This window comes from Nicotiana sylvestris, chromosome 6 (assembly GCF_000393655.2).
Source record: "Nicotiana sylvestris chromosome 6, ASM39365v2, whole genome shotgun sequence".
Classification (NCBI taxonomy): Eukaryota; Viridiplantae; Streptophyta; class Magnoliopsida; order Solanales; family Solanaceae; genus Nicotiana; species Nicotiana sylvestris.
The window spans coordinates 140,516,550-140,528,710 of NC_091062.1; the positions used below are offsets into that span (position 1 = coordinate 140,516,550).

At 39.4% G+C, this 12,161-nt stretch overlaps 1 protein-coding gene across 1 annotated transcript; it reads right to left on the reverse strand.

Moving 5' to 3' along the window:
- Nucleotides 1-1,501: 1,501 nt before the first annotated feature.
- On the reverse strand, nucleotides 1,502-10,428 carry LOC104232784 (zinc finger CCCH domain-containing protein 34-like). Its single transcript, XM_070149261.1, has 3 exons — nucleotides 10,308-10,428; nucleotides 2,656-2,696; nucleotides 1,502-2,344 (listed from the first exon to the last, which is right to left on the reverse strand). The coding sequence occupies exons 1-3, from the start codon at nucleotides 10,426-10,428 to the stop codon at nucleotides 1,520-1,522; spliced, it is 987 nt and encodes a 328-aa protein (XP_070005362.1). The 3' UTR covers nucleotides 1,502-1,519.
- Between the last annotated feature and the right edge of the window lie 1,733 nt (nucleotides 10,429-12,161).

Here is a 12,161-nt window from a genome sequence, read left to right on the forward strand (position 1 = left end):
GAGCCATTAGTTGGGCATCCAAGAAACAAACATGTATTTCCCATTCTACTATGGAATCTGAATTTATTGCATTAGCAGCTGCTGGAAAAGAAGCAGAATGGCTGAGGAATATGTTACTTGATATAAAGTTGTGGCCACAACCTATGCCAGCCATTTCCATATTCTGTGATAGTGAGACTACAATGTGTGTTGCTCACAATAAAATATACAATGGGAAATCGAGACATATAAGCTTGAGACATGCTTATATAAGAGAATTAATTACAAATGGAGCTATAGCTATAATATATGTGAGATCAAATAAGAATTTGGCTGATCCACTTACGAAGCCATTAGGTAGAGATGTAGTACAACAAACTTGTGGAGGGATGGGGCTGAGACCCTTAAATTAAATACAAGGAATAGGAACCCCACTTTGAGTTAGTATACACTCTAACAATATAAGTTCAATGGGTAATAACAAGTTACTTGTATTGTTTAAGCACTGATCTCCTCTTTAGGAGCCCTAATTCTATTGTACTACTTACTGTTATGTGAGGAGTTAAGGAGTTGTTAAATGCTTGTTATAACAAGGGCATAAAGACAAACTCCAAAGTGCATATTGTTACATGAAGAGGTTGATTAATCTTAATGGAATTATTAATGTCTGGAGTAACAAGGACATAATAACTAATTCCACCTATATGAATATTGAAGTGGTGCCGCTTCTAGCAAGATTTAAAGGGTTGATCTTGTAAATATTCATGAATTCAGGATGAGCACATGGTCGTAAACGTGCTAAAGCGAATACTGGATTTTCTAAGCTACTAGATAACACTGTGTGTGTGGTACTTTCGGTTTTGGCACAAGGAGTTTGTGGTTCAAATCTTAAGATACCATTAACTTCGTCAAAACTTTAATATACTTACACTAAAGGAAAGTTCAAATCTGTAAAAGATACTTTCAATTATTCACAAGTGTTATGAAGCGAAATAACAAACTAGTGGGGGATTGTAAGATAGTTTGTTATTGGCAAGTTGGAAGTGGGATTCTTCCCACATCGGAAGAAAGAAGTTCCGTGCCTGTCATGTGAAACAACCCCGGTACCGACCTTACTCGTACCGTGCCTGTTAGCCTCGAGACTGACTCAACATGCACGAGACTGACTCAACAGGCACGAGACTGACTCAACAGGCACGAGACTGACTCAACAGGCACGAGATTGACTCAACAGGCACGAGATCCTAGAGTTAATTATTTTTAACAGAAAAATCAAATTTATTTGAATTTTAAATTCAAAATTCGAATAAATAGTCGTGTCTGTTTGTGAAACAAGACATCTTTTCTGAAAGGGTCTGTTGGTTGCCTATAAATACACAAGAATTCCAACGAAGTGGATATAGAAAATCACAAGTGTTATTGCAGGCTTTGTTGTATCCTGAAGAGAATCGTTTTGTATTTTTCCTAAATTAGTATACAGACGATAACTCTTTAAGGACAATCGATTTTCACGCCTCAAACCAATTTTGCTTATTATTTTCTAACATTTATGTGGTACACTCTTTCTTCCATGAGCAGAGATAACGATTTCTCTTGCATATTCATTTACTTCATGATTCTCAACATTATTATAATAAGAATTGTCTAGTTCTTCGTCGGAAACAATTCTCATGTCTGGATATGCAGGATCATACTCAAGGTTGTCCACAAAATCATATCCAGCAAACCGCTCATCAAGCTCCTTATCATGCTGCAGTAGGTAACTGTGATTATCTTCGTGACTTAAACCTTCTACCCTATCATCAACAAGAATATCAAAACCAGGAGACGATTCCAACCACTCCTCTCTCTCCGCATTGTCCTCCACTTCTTCGTCTGAGCTCCCGTTGGGGGACAAATCGGATCCTCCTTGGGCAAAGCCTTCAGCAGGGACCAACGAATTTAACCTTACTGCAGTAGCTTCTTCAGAAGGAGATGCTGAAGTCTCACGAGAAGCACTCTCCTCACCAACATTGTTACTCATCGAATGAAGATCCACTTTTGACTTGATATATTCATGTGCTGCTGCCTTGGACCCAGTTTCAGAGGAATTAGAGTGCTTCTGTGCTGATGCAGGACCAGTTTCACTTCCTGCAGATGTCTTTTTCTCAGCTGTTGGTCCATCAGGTACTCCAGATGCTATTTTTGAGGATCTCCATGCAGTTGTACCATCATCAGGTCCATGCATAAATGAGCATCTTTCACCTTTATTGCAATAGCTATTGAAATAGAAGTAACAGGGAACATTTGTCTTGTTAACAGGCACGGCCGTTTTACTGTGCGGAGGAGCAGATTCAGATGATGTCTCAGCACGGCTCTCTAATGGCTGAGGAATGAACAGGAAAAAATTAACACAATCAAAGTATTAAATATAACAAGTTCAAGAATCAATTTTATACAGGTCATAAACAAGCACATGAAAGTTAAGAGAAACATTGCTTTAAAGCATCTAATTTCTTGTTAGCTAGGTACTTAAGTAACCCAATTAAGTCGTACAAGGCAATGACCAACCAAACGAGAAAACAGATGCAAAAACCTTCACACTCGGGAAGATCTAACGACCAGTCTCCAGGTACGTTTTCTTTGTTTTTGGGGTATGGTAAATCCACCTCCGAAACCGGCCTGCCTAACACTAACCTTTATCCGCTTTGCTTCCTTGATGAGTCGAATTTCCCAACCTCATTGTTGGAGGTGGGTGGTCCCGAAAACTGCTGTTTTCTTTCTATGCTAGTTCTTCTCTCTATACAGATGCTTTTTATAAAAGATTCTTAGTTGGTGAGGAAACAGAATTAGTTTTGATTAAGCTATCCCTCTTCATCAACCAGTCTCCGGTACTTAACTCATTTATACCCCCCCCCCCCCCCAAAAGCCTCTTTTCTGTTCCACCAGAAGAAATAATATGAGCTCATCTTAGTGCCTTATATGTGCATACAGAATTGGTAACATTCGTTTCTGGCAGAATTGAACGTCAAAATCTTATAGCCAAGTGACAATCAAAAGGAGAAAGAATGTTATTGTATTGGGAAAAAAATGAGTTTATATTAAAGATGATGTGGCATGACACGTGGATTAGTTAAATGGTCAAAGCGCAGCAATTGACTAAGAGGCACGGATGGAGACAGCCACGGGAAGAAGAATTTAAATAGGCACGAGACGACGTATAGATACGAGTCTCGTACCAATTTAAATTATTTACAGCCAACGGATTAGAAGGCATTGAAGACAAAGATCTGATGACAGAAAGGAGTCCAAATTCATTATTAAATACTTGATACGTTACAAAATTGGTATTTAATAGGAATGATTGTATAACGGCTTATTTAATGTCATTTATTACTCATGATTATATCATTAAAGCTGAGGCTTCATTCCTTTACCTAGAATTATCTATAAAAGGAAGAAGTATCATCATTTGTAAGGACACGGAATACTATTGAGAATTTATTGAAATACACATCTATTTGCTTTTTTACCATCATTCTCAAAAGTATTTTATTTTTGTCTCCTGATTATCAGTAACCCGAATTTCTTTTTAGCTTTGACCAAAGACTCAGATTTTTGGTTAAACAAATTGGTTCCGTTACCGGGAATCTGATAATCTTTCCTTTTAAGCTATATCTTATCTATTGTCGTCACCATGTCAAACAACAACGCCGACAACAATAGTAATAACACATTGGGAAACCATGAGAATCAAATACATCAAAATCAAGATGACGTGGTTCCCTCTCCTCTAAATTCACCACGTCAATCTCGTGAAGGCACTCCTGTTACTGAATCCCGTGCTGATCAACAAGAGCAATCTGAACATTTTGAAGGAGTTACAACTGAAGCTTTGCAAAAGCTAATTGATGCACAGGTCGGCAAAGCTCTTCAGGCACTTGTTAGTCGATTGCCTGCTGCGCCACCCACACCAACTCCTAATAATAATACATTGGAGAATCCCCGTTCTGGTCTTGATAATTCTGGAAACGGAGCAACCCCCAGCGAACCACAGGAAGGGGGACCAGGTAATTTAAATAATTCATATTTGCAAAATTTAGTACTAACCTTGCAGAAACAGCTTAAGGGACAAAATGAGCGTATTGAACAAATCCCTGGAGTTCCACCTGTAATAAAAGGAGTAGACATGGACAAATACTCACAACAACCATGGAAGCCTAGTGTTGCTCCCCTTCCAATTCCGAAAAAGTTCAAAATGCCTGACATCCCGAAATATGATGGTACTACAGATCCACGTGACCACGTGACTGCATTTACAACAGGCGTAAAAGGCAACGACTTGACCAAACAAGAAATTGAATCAGTATTGGTCAAAAAATTTGGAGAAACACTCACCAAGGGTGCATTAACCTGGTATTCTCTTTTATCTGAAAATTCTATTAATTCTTTTGCTGAGCTTGCAGATTCTTTTATTAAAGCACATTCGGGAGCACAAAAGGTTGAGAAAAGAATGGAAGATATTTTCAAAATCAAGCAAGGGGATTCGGAGCTGCTTAGAAACTTTGTTGATAGATTCCAGCGTGAAAGAATGACTCTACCTCGTGTGCCTGACAATTGGGCTGCTATAGCTTTTGCAAGTAATTTAAATGACAAAAGTTCTGAAGCCACGAGACGACTCAAAGAAAGTCTTCGAGAATTTCCTGCAACCACATGGAATGATGTTTACAACAGGTATAGCACGAAGCTGCGAATCGAAGAAGATACCGTACCTAAGCTTCATCATGAAGAAAGGGGCGGTACCCGAAGGTCAGAAACCGAAAAAAGATCAGGTAAAAACAGGTACGATCCATATATGGGACCTGCAGGAAAAGACCCACGGTCGAAACAAGATAACCAGCAATATGCTCAAAAATCGAGGAACCGGGATTCTGGCTCTTCTTCAAAGTTCAGGAATGATCGGAACAGACAAGAATCACGAGATGATGACAGGAGTTTAAAGGCACGATTCGGTGGATATAATTTTAATGTCTCTACCTCCGAGCTCGTAGCTGTTTTAAGAAGCATGGGAGATAAGGTACGGTGGCCAAAAGAGATGCGGTCAAATCCAAGTAGACGCAATCCGGATCATTGGTGCGAATTTCACAACGATCACGGGCACAAAACTTCAGAATGCAGATTCCTGCAGAGTGAAGTGGATCATTTATTGAAGCAAGGGTACCTCACTGAGTTATTTAGTGAGAAAGGAAAACAAGCTTATATGAAAAACAGACAAGAGCCACCACAACCTCCTTCACCCAAGAGGACAGTGAATGTCATAAGCGGGGGAGAAGATATTCACGGCGTAACCTACACAGCCTCCAACAAGGTTTCTAAGGTAACGATTACACACGGGAAACGGGTGCGTCAGGTCCTTGAAAATGAAAGTATTTCGTTCGATAACGCAGATACCGAAGGAGTGACAACTCCACATAATGACGCACTGGTAATATCTTTACTTGTACATGATACTAATGTAAAATGAGTTTTGATTGATCCAGGGAGTTCTATAAATATTATATTACTAAGGGTACTACGAGAAATGCAAGCTGAAGACAAAATGATACCCAAGGCGCACACCTTGTCAGGTGTAGTAACAAAAGGTGAGGTATTTCTAATAACTTTTGCTATGAGTGTTGTGAAGGAAACTAAATTTCAGGTAGTTGATATGGAAATGGCCTACAATATGATCATGGGGAGACCATGGATACACGATATGGATGTTGTCCCATCAACTCTACATCAGGTTATTAAATTCCCATCACCATGGGGAATTTGCCAAATTCGTGGGGATCAGCAGATGACTAAAAGTGTCAACGCTGTAACAAGTACGAGCGCCGCAAATAAAGAAAAGTAGCAATTACAGGAAACAGTTGAAGGTAAAAAAGATCAAACTTCAACTGAACAGGAAAAGACGGATTTGGACTCAAGACCTGACACAATTCAAGAACCTGAAGAAAATGAAAGCATCAAAACGACAATTGAAGAGCTTGAGGCAGTGATGTTATTTGATCAATGGCCTGAACGGAAGGTTTATGTCGGGGCCAATTTAAGCACGAACATGCGAGGTATGATAATCGAATTTTTAAAAGCTAACTTAGACTGCTTTGCTTGGTCCCACGCTGATATGACAGGGATACCACCAAATGTGATGACTCACAAACTCAATGAGGACCCTTCTTTCACACCAATAAAGCAAAAGAAACGGAAACAAGGTGCTTTCAAGAACCAGGTGATTCAGGATGAAGTCCAAAAATTATTAAAAATCGGATCAATCCGTGAGGTAAAATATCCTACTTGGTTAGCTAACACGGTGGTTGTACCCAAGAAAAATGGTAAGTGGCGTGTTTGTGTAGATTATACCGATTTAAATAAAGCCTGTCCAAAAGATTCCTTTCCCTTACCGCATATAGACCAACTAATTGATGCAACCGCAGGTCATGAACTTTTAAGTTTTTTAGATGCATACTCGGGATATAATCAAATTAAAATGGATCCTGGTGATGAAGAAAAAACTTCTTTCATCACAGACAGGGGGACTTACTGTTATAAAGTAATGCCCTTTGGCCTCAAAAATGCTGGGGCAACCTATCAAAGGTTGGTCACCAAAATGTTCCAAGAACATTTAGGGAAAACAATGGAGGTATATATAGACGATATGCTCGTCAAAACCCAGCAATCTCATGATCATATTTCTCATCTATCTGTTACTTTTGAAATTTTGCGAAAATTTAATATGAAACTCAACCCAGAAAAATGTGCATTTGGAGTTGCATCAGGTAAGTTTTTGGGTTTTCTTGTTTCTAATCGTGGTATTGAAGTGAATCCTTCTCAGATCAAAGCAATAGAAGAAATCCCGGATATACTTACTAATAAAAAGGAAGTACAAAGATTAACGGGAAGAATTGCAGCTTTGGGGAGATTTATTTCCAAATCCTCAGAAAGGTGTTTTAAGTTTTTCTCTGCACTTAAAAAGCAAGATCATTTTGAATGGAATGAAGATTGTCAACAAGCCCTTAGAAATTTGAAAGCTTATTTGTCAAAACCACCGTTGTTGGCAAAACCAAAGGTGGGGGAAAAACTTCTCATTTATCTGGCCGTATCTGAAGTCGCAGTAAGTGCTGTTTTAGTCCGCGAGGACCAAGGTAAACAATCTCCTATTTATTATGTAAGTAAGTCCTTATTGGAAGCTGAGACACGATACCCACAGCTAGAAAAATTAGCATTAGCTTTGATCATGGCATCTAGAAAGTTAAGACCTTATTTTCAATGTCATCCCATTGTTGTAGTTACTGCTTTTCCGCTTCGAAATATTTTGCATAAACACGAACTTTCAGGAAGATTAGCAAAATGGGCTATAGAACTAAGTGAGTATGAAGTTATTTATCAACCCAGGACCGCTATAAAGTCTCAAGTACTAGCTGATTTCGTGGCTGATTTTAGCCAGGGGATGCATTTAGAAGCAGAAAAAGAATTACTAGTTTTTAATGGTGCGAACCCGGGGACTTGGGTTTTATTCACTGACGGTTCATCTAATGTAAAAGGGGCAGGCCTAGGAATAGTCCTCGTACCACCTGCGGGTGAGAGACCATTAGACAGGCTATAAAATGTCATTCTATAACTAACAATGAAGCAGAGTATGAGGCTGTAATTGCAGGTTTAGAATTGGCACGAGAACTCGGCATAACACAGATTATAATCAAGAGTGATTCTCAACTCGTGGTTAATCAGATGCTGGGGACTTATACAGCCAGAGAGTCACGAATGCAAGAATACCTCGCAAAGGTACGGGAGTTAATAAAGCAATTCCAAACTTGGAAAGTAGTGCAGATCCCAAGAGATGAGAATGTAGAGGCAGATGCTTTAGCAAACCTTGCATCCGCAGCAGACGTGGCAAACAATACAGATGCTTCAGTCATACATCTATTTCATTCCGTTCTTGAATCTGATAAAAATGAGGTAAATTTTAATCATCTAACATGGGATTGGAGAAATGAAATTGTTGCCTTTTTACAGCACGGAACCGTGCCTAATGACAAAGGAAAGGCTCACGCGCTTCGCAAAAAAGCTGCACGATATTGTTTATATCAAGGAAATCTTTATCGAAAGATGTTCGGCGGACCACTAGCAAGGTGTCTCGGACCCTCTCAAACCGAATATGTCATGAGAGAAGTACATGAAGGACATTGTGGGAATCACGCAGGAGGACGGTCACTGGTAAGAACGTTAATTCGCACAGGATATTATTGGCCTAAGATGGAAGAAGAGGCAACCAGTTTCGTGTCCAAATGTGATAAATGTCAAAGGTACGGCAATAATATGCACAGACCAGCTGAGTTACTACATCCTGTTTTAGCCCCATGGCCCTTTATGAAATGGGGAATGGATATCGTAGGTCCACTTCCACAAGCAAAAGGTCAGGTAAAATTTCTACTTGTACTTACAGATTATTTCACTAAATGGGTAGAAGCAGGGGCATTTAAACAGGTACGAGAAAAAGAAGTTAAAGACTTCATATGGCGAAATATAATATGCCGCTTTGGAGTACCAAAGGAGATCGTGTGTGACAATGGACCACAATTCATTAGAGCTCAAATCACAGAATTTCTTCGAAGTTGGCAGATCAAAAGAATAACGTCTACGCCATATCATCCAGTAGGGAATGGACAAGCAGAATCAACTAACAAAGTTATTATCAATAACTTGAAAAAGAGGTTACAAGATTCAAAAGGTAATTGGCCTGAGGTGTTACCTGGAGTATTATGGGCTTATCGTACAACGACCAAAACAGGCACTGGAGAAACACCATTTTCAATGGTTTATGGTACGGAAGCCTTAATTCCAGTTGAAATAGGTGAGCCAAGCACACGATACGATCAGGCAACGGAGGAATCTAATAATGAAGAGATGCGGGTTAGCCTAGATTTACTTGAAGGAAGAAGAGAAGCTGCTTTGATAAGGATGGCAGCACAAAAGCAAGTAATAGAACGATATTACAATAGGAAAGCACGCCTCAGATTTTTCAAAATTGGGGACTTCGTGCTTAAAAAGGTGTTCCAATCTGCAAAAGCTGCTAACTCAGGAAAGCTAAGTCCAACATGGGAAGGACCATACAAAGTCCGTGGCATTGCGGGAAAAGGAGCATACCAGTTGGAAACAATGGATGGTAAAGTTTTACCCTCACATTGGAATGCTGTCCACTTAAAAAGATATTACTTTTAAGAAAGTACCTACGGTCAGGTATCATCATGTTAAAATTTCTCTCTTGGTTTATTAATATTTTACTAACGATTTTAGATGCTAGGCAAAATATCCTAACTCGTGCCAAATGATGAGTCACAACCTGCAAGGCAAAATGGAGTATTCTTAAATTCCTAGCCCAGGGTTACAATTAATCTGATGGAAATACACACGAGTTAGGCGGTCTTCATCTATAATCGCACCTTCGGGTCCCGCATATCTTTCTGTTTCAGGAAAAAGGGCCAAAGTAAAAGAAATAAACAAGTTCTCGAGGCTTCATACTTCACCGCTCAAACACTTGGGGGACTACAATATTGTACATAGATACATGTAGAAATGCAGATACGCAGATACGAATATCGAACGATAGAAGTCAAGTGTTGAGAAAAAATTATGAAGTCTTCAGCATTTCATGAGAACAACAGAGTCATCTCTCAAACTCATAAACAAAGTCACCTCTCAAACCCTTCTTAATATGTAAAGATAGGGTCATGACTATGTACTGAAACAGGTTATGAAGAAAAACCTTGTTTATTTTATGTTATTTACAAATCTGTTACAAGAAAAACAGTTACGAGAAAGTTGTAGATGTATTGTAATACATGTAACAGTCAAACACTTGTTAAAAGTTTATGAATAAAAACTTGCCAAAGTTGTTTCATACAAAACGTGTGTTTTCCTATTTCTTTCATCGTATTATAACACCATTATGAAGTTGAGACGTCTTCTTCATTAAGTGTCGATAAAATAAAAGGGCCCTCTTTTATAAGCCTCATGTTAATAAGTCATGAGAAGAATCATAAAGCATTTTCAAAGGATAAAAATGCTAAACTACTCTATAAGTCCTAAATAAGTAAGGAAAAGGCAAGAATAGAACACATTGAAGTACTAACGAAAACTTCTTAATATAATTAAAAAGACTAAGTAGAAACTTAGTCAATAAAGGTTTATACAAGTGCCCCATTATGATAACTGGGGACTTTCACCAAAAAATCCCTTAAAAACTAAGGGATAAAACCATCATCCAATTGAAGGGGTTAGCACATCAGAAGTTGCAATATTAATTTCACTTTCAGCCACAGGCACGGTGGCAACTTCTGAAGAAGCAGCAACATGAACGGTTTCAGCTGAAGCAGGAATTGTAATCCCAATTGTTGCAGTAGTCACTTCTTCATTTAAAAGTTCTTCCATTCCAGGAACTTCAAGTGCAGGAGAAGGAGTATCAGTAGACTGTTGGCTTTTCTCGATGGTATCTACGACTTTGGCCAGTTCAGACTGCAAGTCAAAACCTTCTTAAGCAGCTTCCGTCAAAGCATCACGACGAGATTTCAGGAAAGCCCAACTCACCTCTATTTTGAAGTTTTCCTCCAGAAGTCCATATTCCTTTTCCCACATAGCAAGATCGTTTTTTAAGATTTGGTGCTCAGCTAAATGGGAATCAAGGGAAGCTTCAAGAGAGGCATGAGAACTCTTCAAGGCATGAATCTCGTCAGAAGAGGTCTGTAAGTCAGTCTGAGCTTGAGTCAAGCTTTGCACTAACTCTCCTGCATACTCTTCCTTCTTAGGCAAAAGTGCCTCCAGCTCCCTAACTTCTTCACTAGCCTTGGATAATTGTTATGACAAAGAGCATTCCAAAAGCTCTTTGTCTCTTTTCAATTGGCTTGAAGAAGCTTTGGCAGTTGCCAGTTCAGAAGCTAAACCACGGTTTTGCTGCTCCAGGAGATTTTTATTTTCTTGCAACTCCTCTATGGTCCCTTGAGCATTCTCAAACTTCTCCTTCCAATTGGTTGCTTCAAGTTGGGCTCTCCTAGCTATTTCTTCGGCCTCGTGGACAGTTTTTTCAGACTCACGGGCTTTTCTTTCCAGTAGGGAAATTCTTCCCATTAATTCCGTGCCAATAAGGTTAGCCTACAGAGATAACTCATAGAAATGAGAGATTGAAGATAATTAAAAAAAAATTGTTGGTAAGAAGAAAAAATACCTTCAAAGTAGAATGAACTACGTCATTCATCAGAGTTAAGCAGCTATGGCTCTCCATCTTCTTCTTCTCGATATCTCCAATTAGAGGTTCGAGCCAAACATCGGCTCTACCGGTCTTCCTCAAGAGGCTATGATTGGCAGGAACCTCCAAAGTAACACTTCTCATAGTCATACTTCCACTGCTAGAACCTGTCTCTGTATGATGAACAGAGGGAAGAGGAGCAATGGAAGGAATGGAAGGAGAAGATGTAGAAACAGGAATGGAAGGAAAAGATGTAGAAACCGCCAAGGGAACGGACATAGGAGCGGTAGAAACTGGCAAAAGAACGGAAGTCGTCAAAACTGGTAAAGAAATACTTACGGTTGGCAGAGGAATGGAGGAAATAGGAACAAATGAGGAAAGAGGAGCTTCATCAAAAACAGGGCCGAGCTCTCCACTCCCGAAACCACTGTCAAAAAGATGCTGAATTGACTCATTATTATCTCTTGGTTCGGTGTCCTCGTCAGAATGAATAAAAACAGGCTCGGTGGTGGAGGTTCGAGCAGGAGTGTTTTCAATTTCATCATCAATGATTATTCGTCTCCTGACCATTGGCCTGGTAATTAGGGAGGTACCCTCCTCTTCTTCTTCAGAACTTTCCTTTATAGTTTTCCTTTTTGGCAGCAAGGCTCGAGCCTTATCCAAATCAAGAGCAGCATTCGCAGACATGCGAATGGCCATAGCTACTTCAGCCGTCATTCCTCTAATGCCAAATCCTGATTAAAGGATGGATATACATGATCAAAGTAGAGGAAAAAATGCTTAACATGTAAAAAAACATATAAAAAGGGGGATACCATGTGTTTTGACCTTCCAGCCATGTAAGGAAGAAATTGATTTCCAAGTTCTCTGCTCCCTAGAAACAATCTTCAAAAGTTGAGTCTACCCAACCACGGAAGTTGGG